The sequence below is a fragment of the Bombina bombina genome, chromosome 2 (genome assembly GCF_027579735.1).
Source record: "Bombina bombina isolate aBomBom1 chromosome 2, aBomBom1.pri, whole genome shotgun sequence".
Classification (NCBI taxonomy): domain Eukaryota; kingdom Metazoa; phylum Chordata; class Amphibia; order Anura; family Bombinatoridae; genus Bombina; species Bombina bombina.
In genome coordinates, this window is record NC_069500.1 from 1,041,547,296 (window position 1) to 1,041,565,819 (window position 18,524).

An 18,524-nucleotide genomic window follows, 5' to 3' on the forward strand; every position below is an offset into this window, starting at 1 on the left:
TACACCTACTTTAAGCCCCCTAATAAAATAACAAAGCCCCCCAAAATAAAAAAATGCCCTACCCTATTCTAAATAACTAAAGTTCAAAGCTCTTTTACCTTACCAGCCCTGAACAGGGCCCTTTGCGGGGCATGCCCCAAGAAGTTCAGCTCTTTTGCCTGTAAAAGAAAAAATACAATACCCAAGCCCCCCAACATTACAACCCACCACCCACATACCCCTAATCTAACCCAAACCCCCCTTAAATTAACCTAACACTAAGCCCCTGAAGATCTTCCTACCTTATCTTCACCTCACCGGGTTCAACGATCTGTCCAGAAGAGCTCCTCCGATGTCCTGATCCAAGCCCAAGCGGGGGGCTGAAAAGGTCCATGATCCGGATGAAGTCTTCATCCAAGCGGGAGCTGAAGAGGTCCATGATCCGGATGAAGTCTTCTATCAACGGCAACTTCAATCTTCTTTCTTCCGGATCCATCTTGCAGACCTCCGACGCGGAACATCCTGCTGGCCCGACGGACTAACGACGAATGACAGTTCCTTTAAGGGACGTCATCCAAGATGGCGTCCCTCGAATTCCGATTGGCTGATAGGATTCTATCAGCCAATCGGAATTAAGGTAGGAATATTCTGATTGGCTGATGGAATCAGCCAATCAGATTCAAGTTCAATCCGATTGGCTGATTCAATCAGCCAATCAGATTGAGCTCGCAATCTATTGGCTGTTCCGATCAGCCAATAGAATGCGAGCTCAATCTGATTGGCTGATTGGATCAGCCAATCGGATTGAACTTGATTCTGATTGGCTGATTCCATCAGCCAATCAGAGTATTCCTACCTTAATTCCGATTGGCTGATCCTATCGAGGGACGCCATCTTGGATGACGTCCCTTAAAGGAACCGTCATTCGTCGTTAGTCCGTCGGGCCAGCAGGATGTTCCGCGTCGGAGGTCTGCAAGATGGATCCGGAAGAAAGAAGATTGAAGATGCCGTTGATAGAAGACTTCATCCGGATCATGGACCTCTTCAGCTCCCTCTTGGATGAAGACTTCATCCGGATCATGGACCTCTTCAGCCCCCCGCTTGGGCTTGGATCAGGACATCGGAGGAACTCTTCTGGACAGATCGTTGAACCCGGTGAGGTGAAGATAAGGTAGGAAGATCTTCAGGGGCTTAGTGTTAGGTTTATTTAAGGGGGGTTTGGGTTAGATTAGGGATATGTGGGTGGTGGGTTGTAATGTTGGGGGGCTTGGGTATTGTATTTTTTCTTTTACAGGCAAAAGAGCTGAACTTCTTGGGGCATGCCCCGCAAAGGGCCCTGTTCAGGGCTGGTAAGGTAAAAGAGCTTTGAACTTTAGTTATTTAGAATAGGGTAGGGCATTTTTTTATTTTGGGGGGCTTTGTTATTTTATTAGGGGGCTTAGAGTAGGTGTAATTAGTTTTAAAATTGTTGTAATATTTTTCTTATGTTTGTAAATATTTTTTTATTTTTTGTAACTTAGTTCTTTTTTATTTTTTGTACTTTAGCAAGTTTATTTAATTGTATTTATTTGTAGGAATTGTATTTAATTAATTTATTGATAGTGTAGTGTTAGGTTAATTGTAGGTAAATGTAGGTAGTTTATTTAATTAATGTATTGATAGTATAGTGTTAGGTTTAATTGTAACTTAGGTTAGGATTTCTTTTACAGGTAAATTTGTAATTATTTTAACTATTTTAGCTATTAAATAGTTCTTAACTATTTAATAGCTATTGTACCTGGTTAAAATAAATACAAAGTTACCTGTAAAATGAATATTAATCCTAAAATAGCTATAATATAATTATAATTTATATTGTAGCTATATTAGGATTTATTTTACAGGTAAGTATTTAGCTTTAAATAGGAATAATTTATTTAATAAGAGATAATTAATTTCGTTAGATTTAAATTATATTTAATTTAGGGGGGTGTTAGTGTTAGGGTTAGACTTAACTTTAGGGGTTAATACATTTATTAGAATAGCGGTGAGCTCCGGTCGGCAGATTAGGGGTTAATAATTGAAGTTAGGTGTCGGCGATGTTAGGGAGGGCAGATTAGGGGTTAATACTATTTATTATAGGGTTAGTGAGGCGGATTAGGGGTTAATAACTTTATTATAGTAGCGCTCAGGTCCGCTCGGCAGATTAGGGGTTAATAAGTGTAGGCAGGTGGAGGCGACGTTGAGGGGGGCAGATTAGGGGTTAATAAATATAATACAGGGGTCGGCGGTGTTAGGGTCAGCAGATTAGGGGTAAATAAGGATAACGTAAGTGGCGGCGCTTTGCGGTCGGTAGATTAGGGGTTAATAAGTGTAGGTAGGTGGAGGCGACATTGAGGGGGGCAGATTAGGGGTTAATAAATATAATACAGGGGTTGGCGGTGTTAGGGGCAGCAGATTAGGGGTACATAAGGATAACGTAGGTGGCGGTCGGCAGATTAGGGGTTAAAAAAATGTATTCGAGTGTCGGCGATGTGGGGGGGGTCTCGGTTTAGGGGTACATAGGTAGTTTATGGGTGTTAGTGTACTTTAGAGTACAGTAATTAAGAGCTTTATAAACCGGCGTTAGCTCAGAAAGCTCTTAACTACTGACTTTTTTCCTGCGGCTGGAGTTTTGTTGTTAGATGTCTAACGCTCACTTCAGAAACGACTCTAAATACCGGAGTTAGAAAGATCCCATTGAAAAGATAGGATACGCATTTTTCGTAAGGGGATCTGCGGTATGGAAAAGTCGCGGCTGAAAAGTGAGCGTTAGACCCTATTTTGAGTGACTCCAAATACCGGCGGTAGCCTAAAATCAGCGTTAGGAGCCTCTAACGCTGGTTTTCACGGCTAACGCCAAACTCCAAATCTAGGTCTAAGCCTTTTATATCCCAAACAACATATTTAAATGAAAACATTTACAGGTATGATAATTTGTTTTTTTTTAAGCTTGACACAAGAATTAACAATAATGTACACTTTCCCCCCAAACATAAGGGTCCTGGTTTCCAGAATCAGTTCAGAAAATGAAGCTGAAAAGTACACAGTGGGAGAGGTAAATATTTTTTTATATGCAATTAACAATTTTAATTTTTGTAACAGTTTTAACTATTAAAATGTTAGATAAAATGTATCTTAAATAAAAGGGGCAAAGAGTTGTATTTAACAGACAGAGCATTTTTTTTTTAAATACAATTGGAGGCATTAAGCTATATACAAGTGTTTATAAAAGTGCTTCTGTTTAATATCATAACTGCTAGATAGATCAGTTGCTGTTGTCATGGCTGAATATAAAGCTCCATAATACTTAACTTGCAATGTTATGGGTCTAGAGCAGTGCTTTCCAAACTGTGTGTCGGGACACAGCAGTGTGTAGGTGAGTCCCTGCTTCAGCACAATTTTTTTTAAATTTAAATATTTTTTTTTAAATTGTTTTTTGGTTTCTGACTTTCCACCTGCCTGCTACGCATATCACATGGTTGACACGTTACCTAGTGGGTCACAGATCATCTTAACCAATTGGCACAGCTCAGTGGGAACTTAAACTATTACCATTGGCGGATTTGGCGGCACATTGGCTCCTGACTGCACGTGTAGTCTCCTTAATTGGCTTGTGACTGCAAGTGTAGCCAGTGAGTGGGACAACAGTGTGTTTGCAGCGCGGGCAGTAGTCAGTCGGACTCACAGAGCTCTGAGGGTGGCAGCTTAAACGCTGAGCTGAAGTCAGAGGTTTTTTTTTTGCAACTAGCTCCCAGTAGTGCATTGCTGCTTCTGCTCTTTATATATGTATAGAAAGTGAAAGCTTAAAAATGATTGATGATGAAATATGAGTGTCTTTATCTAATATTACACCAAAGATTCTGAAACTGTGTTCATCCCATCAACCTCATTATATCCCATTAAAATATTAAGTAACTATTGGTGTTATTAAACTTTTTTTAATTCTTGCACATACATACTGTTACTTGTAAATGCATTTTGTTATTATATAATTTATGTATGTGTCCTTATCTTTTAAAACAAGTTAGTTTAACCTCCTTTTTGCTAGTACAACTGAATTACTGTGTCGCGAAATGATGTAGGTCTACAAAGTGTGTCACCAACATGAAAAGTTTGGAAAGCTCTGGTCTAGAGTGTCAGTTTAGCAAGATGTCACAGTACGTAATATTGTGGTTCGGCAATATTGACAAACATCCTATTTCAAGTCAAGTGAATGGTGACTTTGTGTATGGGCTAACATTACAGTTAGGGTTAGAGATAGGGCTAAGCTTTGCTTAAGTATTTGTGTTATGGTTAGGGATACATTTAGGATTAGGGCAAGAGTAAAGGTTATGGTTAGGCCTGGGTTATGGTTAAGGTTAAGACTAGGTGTAGGGCTAGGATTACAGTAAGGATCGGTAGTGCTAGGATTATTTTTAAGAAATGGCCTAAAAAAAACAAAAATTGACTTTGTTCAGTCAAATATTTTTAAAAACAACATGAGACAACAAAGAGAATATACATACAAACATCTGATGTGCAGATGTGTGTCTTCAGAAGCGGACAATCATTGGCTATTGGTAAAAAATATGACATGATATAAATAACCTACTCAATAAAGCCTAAACTAAGAAATTATTTATGCACAGCAAATGTAAGTTTAAACACAAATCATATAACTATCCATTTTATTCCCTGTCAACTGTAAAATAAACATCTTTATTTACTAGGCAAATCAACATTGACATAAATTTCATATTATTTGTTTTTCCCTGAAAACAACTAGAAAGTAATAAAACTAGTAAATTCACATCCCAATCTTTAATGAGAGCAAATTGAGATCTAATGGACAACTCATTTATTCAACATAGATTCTCTTTACCCTCTTGTTGGCAGAAAATGGGCTCTAGAATTAAATTTGTTTGGTTTTTATAGTATGAAAAATGAGGAAACGTGACATGAAGTTACCCATGGCACTAAGGTCTTACAGAATTCTTATTTTTCACCACCCTACCCAAATATTCCAGCTTACATGAAGTAATAAGATAGATCTCATACTGTTGTAGATTTAAGCATAAAGTAGATTTAAAATAGAATTCACAAAATGAAAATCCAAATCTATCACCAGTTAGACATGGTAAAAATGAGAGATTTCTTCTAAAGGTCCTTATCAATGGAAAATTAAGTACAAATTAAACTTCCATGATTTGGATATAGCATGCAATTCAAAACTTTACAAGTTACTTCTATTATTAATGTTGCTTCAATCTCTAGGTATCCTTTGTTAAAGAATAAACCTAGCTATGTTCAGCAGCTGCAGTCATTGGCCCATATTTATCAAGCTCCGTATGGAGCTTGAAGGGCCGTGTTTCTGGCGAGTCTTCAGACTCGCCAGAAACACAAGTTATGAAGCAGCGGTCTAAAGGAATCGCCGGAAATCAACCTGATCGAGTACGATCAGGTTGATTGACACCTCCCTGCTGGCGGACGATTGGCCGTGAGTCTGCAGGGGGCGGCGTTGCAGAAGCAGCTCACAAGAGCGTATTGCTCTCCGCATTCAGCGAGGTCTTGCGGACCTGATCCGCACTGTCGGATCAGGTCAGCAAGACCTTTGATGAATAGAGGCCATTGGCTCAACAGATGTGTTCACCTAGCTCCAAATAGAACATTGTTTCTTCTGACTCTACTTTTTAATAAAAGGTACCAAAAGAATGAAGGAAATTTGAAATAAACTGGGACATGAAACTCCAAAAATGTATTTCATTATTCAAAAAGAGCATGTGATGTCAAACAACTTTTTATTTTACTTCTATTATCAAAATTGCTTCATTCTCTTGGTATCCTTTGTTGAAGAAGCAGCTATGCACTACTGGTAGCAAGCTGAAGACATCCGATGAACCAATTTAAAGAGGCATTTGTATGCAGCCACCAATCAGAAGCTAGCTCCCAGTAATGCATTGCTGCTTCTGAGCCTTTTCACATAAGGATACCAACAGAATGAAGCAAATTAGATAAGAGACGGAAGTCAATTGGGAAGTTGTTTAATATTACATTTTCTGTCTGAATCATGAATGAAAAGTTTTGGGTTTCATGTCCATTTAAAATTGCATGCTATATCTGGATCTTGAAAGTTTAATTTTGACTTTACTGTCACTTTCAATCAATTACAAACACACAAAGAAATATTCTATCTGAAGGGATTAGTGTTTGCTTGAATATGGCACCTATCTCACTAACCTGAAAATACAGTTGCAGATTTTTAATACTCTAGATTAGAAGTGGAGTGCAACAATATTAGTGCTATTGAGCTCTAACGCCTTTTAAGTTAAATCAGAAGTGCTCATATTCTTGCACTCATATTAAAAGTTGAAACAAAAACTTTTTCACTTAAGTGAAAGCCAAACGCTCGCTAACATCTGTAATTCAGATAGCCGGCCACTCTAAGTCCCTCTCCCCATAGACTTCTAAGGGGTGTGCTACAAAACCCTGTTCTTTCACTTGCGCTAACCCAGAAGGAGAGCTAAGCCAAGTGCGATAAAGTGAAGGTACTTAAAGGAATATTTTAAATAGCATTGTTTTTCACACATTCTTTTCATACATATTTATATATACACGTGTCTGTATTTGTATGTTTACATGTATATATATATATGTGTTTGTATGTATGTATGCACATACACATGTGTTTTGTTTTACTTTTATTCTAGAACAAACATTTTATTTCTGCTCTACTGTCTTGCTAACCTTTTTGGCTTACAGCTTGTGATATGTGCAATGTTAAGCACAGTTGAGTTATTCATTGAAAGTATAGGGTGCGCTAAAGAGATTTTGGCTACAATAGTGATCTCTGGAACTCTGTTTTACCATAGACTTGTAATCCCATATTGCGCTCTAATCTTAGCTCTCATACTGCTGTAGATTTATGTAGATTTAAACTTAAAAATGTTTCTCTCCATAATTAAAATATCATTCATTACTTGCACTAATTCACAGGAATTGAAACCACTAACAATATGTCTTGTTACCTTCATTTTTGTTCTAATTTTCCACATTTGAACAATTATGTTAATATTTGGTAAAGCATGGATGGTTTGCCTGGAATTTCCAGATCCAGCCATATCACAGGCCCATGATGTTGATAGTGCACCCTGTGCAATCAATAGCGCTCCCCTTGTAATCTAGGCCTTAGTATTGCATTTCTGCAGAAGGCAGAAATGATGTGTCAATAAGTGCTCAATAAAAGTCTCAATACCCGGCCTGATCCACCTTTCCAAAGCATGACAAAAAAATGGGATATACATATGTATAGTGAACTCACAGTAGTAGTAAACCAAATACCAGTGATCTTAACTTTTTTCATTGTTAACACTGAGGGGGTCAATTTATTAAAGTCTGGCGGACATGATACGCTGTAGCATATCATGTCCGCCAGACATCGCTAAATGCGGACAGCATACGCTGTCCGTATTCAGCATTGCACAAGCCGTTTTAATGAACGGCTTGTGCAATACCGCCACCTGCAGTTTCGTGGCCACTAGCAGGGGGTGTCAATCAGCCCGATCATATAGGATCGGGGGGATTGCTGTACGCCGCCTCTATAGACCGCTGCTTCTGCTTCCTGAAGGCTTGCGCAGAAACAGGGTGAATTGACCCAATTCAGCCAATAATAAATTGACCCCTTAAACTTATACTTTACAGAAAATATGGGCACACTTACTATGGTTCTTATCTTCTGTCAAAATATATAGTTCTATGTTTCAGATGTAGGGTATTTATAGCCTTACAGTCAAACACATGACCACAAGCTGGAGATGTTCATCCACCAATTGTGATAGATTCTCATTATGGAAACCAATCTCCACCAGTCTCAATAGGCTTACCCTGTGGCTTTTTCAATTGTGTATGTGCTTTGGGAAGGAGATCAAAAAGGGGAAGATGGGGCATGACATGCTGAAGAAGCTACAAAAAAATAAAAAAATTGGAGTCATCATCTAGCATGGTCATCATCAATCCTCTTCTTATCAAAACTGATGTGTAGGTCTTTAACAGCTTTCCATTCCTTAGTCATAACATTTCTTGCTATAACTTTTTTCTCATATTTAACAGAATTATATAGTCTAAAAAATCTGTTGATATCAATTAATGTTATAAAAATGAAATGACGTGTAAGCTCAGAACCTAAACTCAATGCAAAAATTGTCAGGTGACAATTCAAATTAAAAATACTCAAAGATATTCATGTTCTTACAACATGATGCCATCATAAATTATATTAGTGATTATATATTGCATTATATCATACATCACATCACTATTTCTGCATTCATTTTCATATGCTTAAAATTATATTTTCCAGTGTTTATAATTACCTTACTAATAGAATACATGCTTAAAAATAATAAATCCTGTCTTTCAAACAGCAAGTTTACAAAATAAGCACAACATGGGACAGCAAAATGGTGTTGCATGAGCCAATGACAATAACTTTTAAGCCTCACAAAGATGGATTAATAATGGAAGTTGATGGTCCATTTTTTGATGATCCTCCAACACCACCTGGTGAGCCTGGGGAACCTTTTGATGGACTTTGGGATTTTGAAGGTAAGTTATCTGTATCTTTTTTTTTAATTTTATCACAAATGCGTTATGTATATATTATAATTTTCTCTGTTTTTGTCTATTGGGTGATTTGTTTCTTCTTCTATCCATTTCATGTTGTATTTATGTACTGTATGTATGTAAAGTGCATTCAGGAAATATTCAGGCCCCTATATTGTTTTCGAATTTTGCAGCCTTATGCTAAACTGGTTTGCATTATTTTCATAGGTGTGCAAAGCAGATTTCATTATGGTGTGCACCCAGAGATTTTTTTTTTTAGGTGGCAAAACACGTGAAAAAAAGAACGTTCTTTTCAATCCATTATAATAAAAATAAGACAAAGCAAAACAAAGGTTTAAAGGAAGATACATAATCAATAAATATGACACAAAATATGAACATTCTCTAGTAGTGATAACCAGGAACACAAAATTAGTATAAATTGTTAACCAGAGAACTCAAACTCTCTACATGCAGACCAGAAGCAGGGGCTCCCAGCCCCAGGCTGTCTGCTGCAGTGCAGGGAATCAATAATTTCCAGGGGTACTAAGATATTGCCTTCTTGTGCTGCTGAAGTTGTTGAGATCATGCTAAAAACTGTGCACAACATGCTCGAATTAAAGCATGATGGCAGCTACAGAAATGGCAGTGAGTAAATTGAGCCCTAGTCTAGCAGGTAGAGGGGGCCTACACAGGGCCCCTTACATTAGTGACTCTTGTCTACACTCTCCTTCTTGCTTCTAGGAGATCAAATTGAGAGGGGCTTGTAAGTATTAAACGTTCCAAGTTGACCTAGGTGACGGCGGTGCATTGGAAAGTCACATGGTTGTGTCATTCAGCTTAGTCTGCTAGTGTCGGCTGCATTATGGTGTACCTGGCACACCCTGTGTGCGTGTCTATGATTAATTTTTATTCACATCAATCTACACTCCATACCCCATAATGACAAAGCAAAAACCGGATTTTTCATAACTTTGCAAATTTATAATAAAAAAATGAAATATCACATTGAAATAGGTATTCAAAACCTTAACTCAGTATTTAGTTGAAGCACCTTTGGCAGTTATTACAGTCCAAATCTTTTTGGGTATGATGGGACAAGCTTTGCAAACCTGGGGATTTTCTGCTATTCTTCTCTGCAGATTCTCTCAACCTCTGTCACGTTGGATGGGGACTATTTGTTGACAGACATTTTATGGTTTCTCGAGAGAAGTTCGATTGGGTTCAAGTGCAGGCTCTGGCTGGGCTACTCAATGACATTCACAAAATTTCACTAAGCTACTCTTGCATTGTTTTTTTGGCTGTGTGCTTATGGTTATTGTCCTATTGTAAGGGGAACCTTTGGCCCTGTCTGAGGCCCTGAGTGCTCTGGACCAGGTTCTCATTAAGTATATCTTTGTATTTTGCGACATTCCATCTCCTTCAATCCTGACCAGTCCCAATATCCCTGCTGCGGAAAAACACCCAACACCATGCTCCACTATGGGGATAGTATTGTCCAGGTGATGACAGTGCCTGGTTTCCTCCAGACATAATGCTTGGGATTGAGGCCAAACAGTTCAATTTTCATCAGACCAAGGAACCATGTTTCTCACAGTCATAGTGTCCTTTAGATGTTATTTTGCAAATTCTAAGTGGTCTTTTATGTGTCTTACACTGAGGAGAGACTTCTGTCTGGCTACTCTGCCATAAAAAGCAAAAAAAAAAAAAAACCCCAACAAATAAGCAGTGTGCTCATTCTTACCCCCATGATTCAAAATAGTTGTCAGCTCAAGGGAGAGCGGGGATGATGTAAGTTGCTCTGTGTGTGTGTGTGTGCTGCAGATGACATAATCGCTCAAACTGCCAAACATTAAACTGTACTTCAAAAGTCCTGAGCACCAAACATCACAGGCAGATCATGCTTTATACTAAAAGCTAAACATTTAGTTAAGCCATTAAAATCATGTAGTAGACACAGCATCTAAAAACCCGCAATGGTACAGAGTATCCACAGCATGGAGTGGACATTGGACTCCTATGCAGACATGTTTCGTGTGTTCATGCTCTTGTTTACTGCTCTTAGGAGTAACGGTCTCTTCCAGGATAAATTAATGAAACATTTAAAGGCATAGTACATATATACAAAATCTATATATACACAATTTATCAAATACATGAAATTTAAGATTAAACAGTAATTATTAATGTGTTACTTTGTATGTAAGAGAGATAAATATTTCAAGTACCCTTCTATTCCCATCTATATAAATATTAAACAATATAACCTCAAATGAAAATTTAGCAGGGAGTGGATAAATTGTGTATATATAGACTTTGTATATATGTACTATGACTTTAAATGTACATTCATTTATACCAGAAGAGACCGTTACTCTTAAAAGCAGTAAGCAAGTTCATGAAAGCACAAAAAATGTCTGCATAGGAAGGTGGCACAACTACATTGCTCGTTACAATTCTCTCTAACTTGGTAATAAGTACTCCCAAAGACAGTGGTATTATATTTGTATAAAATGTTAAAAAAAAAATATTACAATAAGTATTAAAATATAAATAGACACCAGTGTCTCATACTATGTGCTTATTATAATACATGAGTAAAATTCAGATTAAAATACATTTACTAAACCTGTTAAAACACGTATTATATACTATTATACTGGTAGTAAACCAGTCCTTGATGTATGTCGTTATACCGATGGGTATGCCGGTACAACCAATATTGGTGGCTAGAGGATCCTTAGTGTCAGTCTTTACCTCGGAACTGACAGTATAGTCTTAAGTTATAAATGTGAGCGGTTCCTGTAATCCTTAAGTGGTGCGTGAGTTTCTCTGTTGCAGGTAATGTTTCAGTAGTGGTGTGAATGGTTAACTTGTATCCCTTCGGCTTATAGTTATCCTTCCACCCCCATAGTACACCACTAATCATGTTGTGGGTCTTTCAGCCCCAGACTTCCATGATCCATTATCGTTTTTCCTTTCGCCGGTTGCAATTTTTTGTGTTCCTTCGCAGTGCACTGCTGAAATCTTTTTTCTTCTTTATTCCTCTTGATGTCTGAAAAGGTTGCTGCGAGTTTGCAGATTTGTAAGTCCACGTAGGATTTAACTGGTGGGGATATGGTTCTTCTCCCTACAGAACCTCAGTTTCAACCAGCTGCTCCGTTTGTAATAGAATTAGGTAATCTATGCATTTCGGGTTGGCAGACTTTGTCAAGATACCTGATACCATCGCTGGGCTTCTTTTTTAAAGGCAATTTTAATTGCGCTGTTTTCCTGTTAATCTTTCTTTACTTTTTTAAGCCAAATTCCCAATAAAGTTCACGGTCACTTTTCTGATAGAATGGTGTACATTTTACTTAGACTGTTTTTCACATCTTGCTATATAGATTACATGTAGCATATTAAATACTTTCAATCATTTAATAAATTAATAAAAATAAGCTTACTGAATTTGGGAATTAAATGTTACAAAATATTAAAAAAAAAAAAGAAAAGAATTAGAGAGAATTGTAACAAGCAAAGTCATTGCACCCCCCTTCTTTTGACACATAGTTCACAAAAGTTTTCTAGGAAGAATTGTTTTTAAGGGTGGCCAAGTACCAATATCTCTCTCCTGAGACAAATATATACCAATACTTTATTTATTTTTTCATGTATGCATAGGAGTCCGCTCTCCACTCCATGCTGTGGTTACTTTATATCATTGCTAGTTTGATGCTGTGGATATTTTATGATTTTAATCGATGAAATAAATGTTTAGCTTTTATTATAAAGCATGATCTGCCTTTAATGTTTGGTGTTCATGACTTTTGGAGTATACTCTGTCATAAAGCCCAGGATGCTGGAGTGTTGCAGTGGTGGTTGTCTTTCTAAAAGCTTCTCCAATCTCAACACATAATCTCCACACAGGGTAACCATTGGGTTCTTGGTCACCACTTTTGCCAAGGCCCTTCTCCCATGATTGCTCAGTTTGGCTTTAGGAAAAGTCACAGTTGTTCCAAATGTCTTCCATTTAAGAATTATGGAGGCCACTGTGCACTTGGGAACTTTCAATGCTGCTGAACTTTTTGTTGCCTTCCCCAGATCTGTGCCTCAACACAATTCTGTCTCTGAGCTTGGCAAGCAGTTCCTTTGACCTCATAGCTTTTGCTCTGATATGCATTTTCTGCTGTGATATCTTATATAGACAGTTGTGTACCTTTCAAAATCATGTCCAATCAATTGAATTTGCCACAGGTGGGCCCCATTCAAAGTGTAGAAATATCTTAAAGATGATCCAGAGAATTGGGATGCACCTGAGCTAAATTTCAAGCATCATAGCAACGGTTCTGAATACTTATGTTAATGATTAAATTAATTTAAACCATTTTAGCATAAGGCTGCAACATAACATAATGTGAACACATTAAGGGATCTGAATACTTTCTGAATGCACAGTATTTATGTATTTAATTAGTTATAAATATCTGTGTTATTTTTTTATATTTGTATAATTTTTACTAAAAGTTTGGCCAAATTGAATACAAGAATACTGTAAATAATATCATAAAATTGTTTCTGTATAAATTACTACTTTATCTATTCCCCTCCCCCCAAGTTTATCTATAAATTGAAAGGGATGTGCATTTATTTGCTATTTTCTTCCACATATACTGGATATTTTGAAACTTGATTTATGCCATATATGATTTGATTTAAATTTTTGTAATCATTTAAAACAAAGCAATTTGTTAAAACATGAATACATCATAGAGGGAATGTATTGCTATTCATTAGTTCTTAGAAAATATGTATGTGTGTTCTGTTTATTCATTTATGTATGCTGATTGTTTTTTTTTTTTTGTTGGTAACAATTTCTTGTGAACACAATTCAAAGAGTAGTATATACACATATCATTGTATATTAAGTGTTCCCGGTGGACTTGAACATTGCTGTAATATTGATATTTGTGTTATGCAACGAGTTATTGGCTGTTATTGTATATAATTGCATAAGGGAGTATGAGACTATTATACTTCAGAATAATACATCATGGAATGCAGTTATTAGTTTTAGCAAGCTAAGATAACATTTAAGTACCACTCACAATGAAAATGTTCATGAATGTAGCTTTTTGTACTGAGCCCTAATACCTTAAAAAGGTTGTAGTGCAAATTGAGCTATTCAGTATAAGAGAGTGATGTTCTGTATTGTGTGCACAATTTATGAAGCCATTATTTCATACAAAAAACAGTAGAGCACATTGTACATACTTGACACAAGTCTAAATGCAGTAACATTGTCATTTAGTTTTAGGTATATATTGTTTTATTTTTTTAGGATAGCTGGGACCAAGAGAATACTAGAAGAATTTTTACTCTGGAAAACTTGATAAAGAATTAATATAGTTTTCCAAAACTCTGCACCTATGAATATTTTTACTTTCCTTCTAAAGCATATAGATATGGCAACAAAGGTGTGACAAGATTTGAAGGGACAGCAGGAATGAAACTACACATTGTGCATTATGTATAAACACATCTATCCTGTTTATACCTAGCTGTTTCTATAGTAGTATGAGTGGAGAAAGGTATGCAGGGCTATAAAAGTACCATCAGACCAAATAGTCCTGCAGCTCCTGTCAGACCAACATTCACATCAGAGCTCAGATCAGTTTTGGGTGCCTGTCCACATTGTATTTTATATCAGGCCCCTGTGTTATTTGGTGCCACACACCCGTTGGCCTACATAAAAAAACTAGCACACAGTCCTGCCCTACTCCCAACTTATCTGTCTTTAAGAGGCCACTGTCTTTCTATTCCTTGTGATCTCTAAACCAAACTGCACAAATCCTGTCCCCAGACTACCCAAAGCTGGTGGTACAATATGTACAGTATGAGTTAGAAATAAAAGAAAATCAGGAGAGAAATAAATAAGTATAATATATGAGATGAATCTGCATCATGAGCCTGGGGTAGCACAAAACACAAGTTTACCTCTGTGCAGCAACCAAACAGCCATATTTCCAAGAAATATATTACAGTCTTTATTCGTGTATTAAAAAAAAATAATAATAAAACAAAGAAAAAATGTTTTCAGTGTTGAGCTTATGGCCTCTAGTTATCATGGTCTGGCGGACCTGATCCGACACTGCGGATCAGGTCTGCCAGACCTCGCTGAATATTCACAAGAGCTGCTGATGCAACGCTGCCCCCTGCAGATAGGCCACCAGCAGGGAGGTGTCAATTAACCCGATCGTACTCGATCGGGTTGATTTCCTGCGATGTCTGTCCGCCTGCTCAGAGCAGGCGGACAGGTTATGGAGCAGCGGTCTTTGTGACCACTGCTTCATAACTGCTGTCTCGCCAGAAACACGGGGCATCAAGCTCCATACGGAGCTTGATAAATATGCCCCTATGAATGCAGCAAGTTTTCAGTATCTGTGGGACACAATTTTGTTATAATTTAGCAAATACTGAGCAAATATTTATTTCTTCCAAGAATACATTTTACTAAAAGCTTGCTATAAACAACTAGATTGGGTTTTTTTCACCTGCATTGTTAGCTCTTTATATATTGATTTTTTGTTTTTTATAAATAAATGTCACACTTAAAATTACAAAAAAAATGAGCAAACCGTTGGCATATTTTAACTTGGAATCTTTTATTTTACAAATTCATTTGGAATTTAAGTAAAAAAAAACAAACAAAAAAAACTCTAAACTAATGCTGGAGCAATCTTCTTACTTTAATCCAATATGGGCTAGATTACAAGTGGCAAGCAAATGCTTTCTGCAAGCATTTTTGCAATCGTTTGTGCTCTGTTTAACTTGGTCTTATATTACAAGTTAAGCGCAATCACAATTTTTGCTAGAATAATTACCGCAATTTCAGAGCTGTGGTTAACTGTTTTGCGAAAATAAAAAGTGTCATAAAACATAAATTACAAAGTACACTAACACTTATAATAACACTGTCTAACAAAAAATATTTAAAAAAAATATTGCCTTCAAAAATTATAAGAGCACAAAGATAAGAGATCTAGGGTGTAAAAAAGATTATATATATATATATATATATATATATATATACACATCTGTACTGTATATAAGCATCTATTTATAGAGGTATACATATATATTAGCTTAAAAAACATCATATATATGTAGAAATATGTATTTATGACTAAATAGAACATATTTTGTTACATAAAGAACATTGGAATATGAAATATTGATATTTTCATGTTGGGTTAGCGCTAATGAGAATATGTGATGGTGTTTGCGTGAGAGTGGGGTGTTTTTCTTCTCCTTTGACTTCTATTTGGGAATATGTGAACATGCACGTGATATTCTAAATTCGACTAGCGCAAAAATCGTAATTCTAGCAGACTTTTCGCTATAGTGCAAATGCAAAATACAGCATGACTTGTAATCTAGCCCTATATATGTAAAAAATATATTTGTTATTCATATTATGATTTTTATATACTCTGATGTAAATTGAGTATTACTCACTGTCTAAATTGTCTAAAAAGTATTACTAACATTTTAATCTACATTTTAGCTAGTATAAAACCAGTACATATGTAATGTAATGAAATATATTCTACAATAAACACAGATCCACTTTGTATGTGTCCAGCCTTCTCACAATCATTTCTGAGCATTATTGCCCTTATCCCACGGATCTAATATTTTTAAAATTAAATTAAATGCACTGGAATTTGTATAGTAATCACAAACAATGATCTGGCCACAAACAGTAATATACTTTCATATTAAAATACCCTATTTAAAAAAAAAAAAATGTTATTGTTAATTCAGTTCTTTGTATTACTATGAATTTATATAATGCAGGGATTTTAATCTACTTTCTTATAAGTATCTAATTTGGAAACTAAATAAAATTGCTCCTTTAGAACCCCACAATGTCACCAAAATGTTTTAGCAACTGATTTTTTTTCCTTAAATGTGTTTTGTAGCTCAGTCATAGAAATAAGTTAAAATCTCCAGTACAACATCTAATTCTGACCTGCTGTTATTTATTGCCTACAGTGGTTGAATCTTTTTTTCTGAACAGCAAGACCACTCAATATCTGGAAGTAGAACTGTGCCCGTAAGTACATTTATGACTTGGTATGAAATAATTTTTAAGTGAAGAAAACAATAACTTAACCATGACAGCACTGAACTGTGAATGCTATAGACATTTAGCAATGGAGCAGGTACAACACAGACTGTAAATGTACAGTTTCCATAAACTGTTAAGCTTTGACAGTCCTGACCCTTTGTCAATGTAAGTCAAGAAAAATGGCTCTATTTTACACTGTCAGTGAGACTCAGCCAAGAGGGAAGCATTTTGGATTAAGATATGTTTTAGTTGGCTGATGTACAAGCGAGCGTGAAGTCTTTAAATCTTGCTAGTGAGAATGACTCTGAATGACATATATATATACTTCTTTATCCATGCACTGCAATGTCTTTGGCAGCCAACCGTTTTAAATGTTGATGTTTTAGGGAATCAGATAGCAGTTATGAGCAAGACATATATTCCCCAGTGTGTGTTTCCTACCCTGCTCTTTCCCCTTTACAACCTCTTCCATCTCATGTGTTTTTCTTAGTAATTTGCTTTATTTTTTTTTTCTGCTCTACTGGATGGATGACTTGATTTAACATACTGCTTTATTTCTCTTCCATCGTCAGATTATTACACATTACAAAATTAAATCACATAATTATATATTAGTGAGGCAGGTACAAAATCTATGTAGATAGTATTTAGATAATGGCAAATGTTTTCATTTACCCAAGAACATGTGAAGTCAATTTTAAAGTGCATTAATATGGTCTATACATTGTACACATATGTGTTTTAATATAGAGCAATTATTGAAATGTATAGCCTCTCTTATGTTAAACCATTTAGTAACACTTCAATTGTATTTGTAGAATGAAAGGTAAAGTTCTTTCATAATGTCCTTCCTAGTCTGGGGGGTCCAAAGTGCATAGAAATATGAATAAATCATAAAATAGCACCACTGAACCTAATTATCATACAGTGCCACAAGTTAGTATTAGTGATAAATACCATCATAAGAAGCTTTAAACGTGTCTTATTGTATTCATGTTATCTGTTTCTGTTTAACTTACCATACTTACCAGCCAATCAGATGTCATGAGTATTTGCAATTTTAAGATATTACAAACTAAAATGTGCTTTGGAAATCATAGCTTAAACACTTTGAAACTGATATAAAACACTATTTATTTGTATGTATTCTGCTCATTTTCATGTAAATTAACTCTTTTAACTAACGGCTAGATTTAGAGTTTGACATTCAAAGGGGTGCGTTAGCTACGCGTGCTTTTTTTCTCCCGCACCTTTTAAATACCGCTGGTATTTAGAGTTCACAGAATGGCTGGGTTTTCAGTGCGTTAGGCTCCAAAAAGGGAGCGTAGAGCATAATTTAACGCCACTGCAACTCTAGATACCAGCAGTGCTTACGGACGCGGCCAGCTTAAAAAACGTGCTCGTGCATGATTCCCCCATAGAAAACAATGGGGCTGTTTGAGCTGAAAAAAAACCTAACACCTGCAAAAAAGCCGCGTTCAGCTCCTAACGCAGCCCCATTGCTTCCTATGGGGAAACACTTCCTACGTCTGCACCTAACACCCTAACATGTACCCCGAGTCTAAACACCCCTATAATTACACTTATTAACCCCTAATCTGCCGCCCCCGCTATCGCTGACCCCTGCATATTATTTTTAACCCCTAATCTGCCGCTCCGTACACCCCCACCACCTACATTATCCCTATGTACCCCTAATCTGCTGCCCTAACATCGCCGACCCCTATATTATATTTATTAACCCCTAATCTGCCGCCCCCAACGTCGCCTCCACCTAACTACACTTATTAACCCCTAATCTGCCGACCGGACCTGAGCGCTACTATAATAAATG

The 18,524-nt window shown here is 36.5% G+C and overlaps 1 protein-coding gene across 3 annotated transcripts in view; it reads left to right on the forward strand.

Annotated features, from left to right (window-relative positions):
• The window catches only part of LOC128650021 (UPF0462 protein C4orf33 homolog), a 240,790-nt gene that overhangs the window by 118,328 nt on the left and 103,938 nt on the right, over nucleotides 1-18,524 (forward strand). For all 3 annotated transcript variants that reach the window (XM_053703663.1, XM_053703665.1, XM_053703664.1), the window contains 3 exons: nucleotides 2,998-3,055; nucleotides 8,400-8,580; nucleotides 16,615-16,675. In XM_053703663.1, coding sequence (XP_053559638.1) covers nucleotides 2,998-3,055; nucleotides 8,400-8,580; nucleotides 16,615-16,675 — 300 coding nt within the window. The remainder of the gene's footprint in view (nucleotides 1-2,997; nucleotides 3,056-8,399; nucleotides 8,581-16,614; nucleotides 16,676-18,524) is intronic.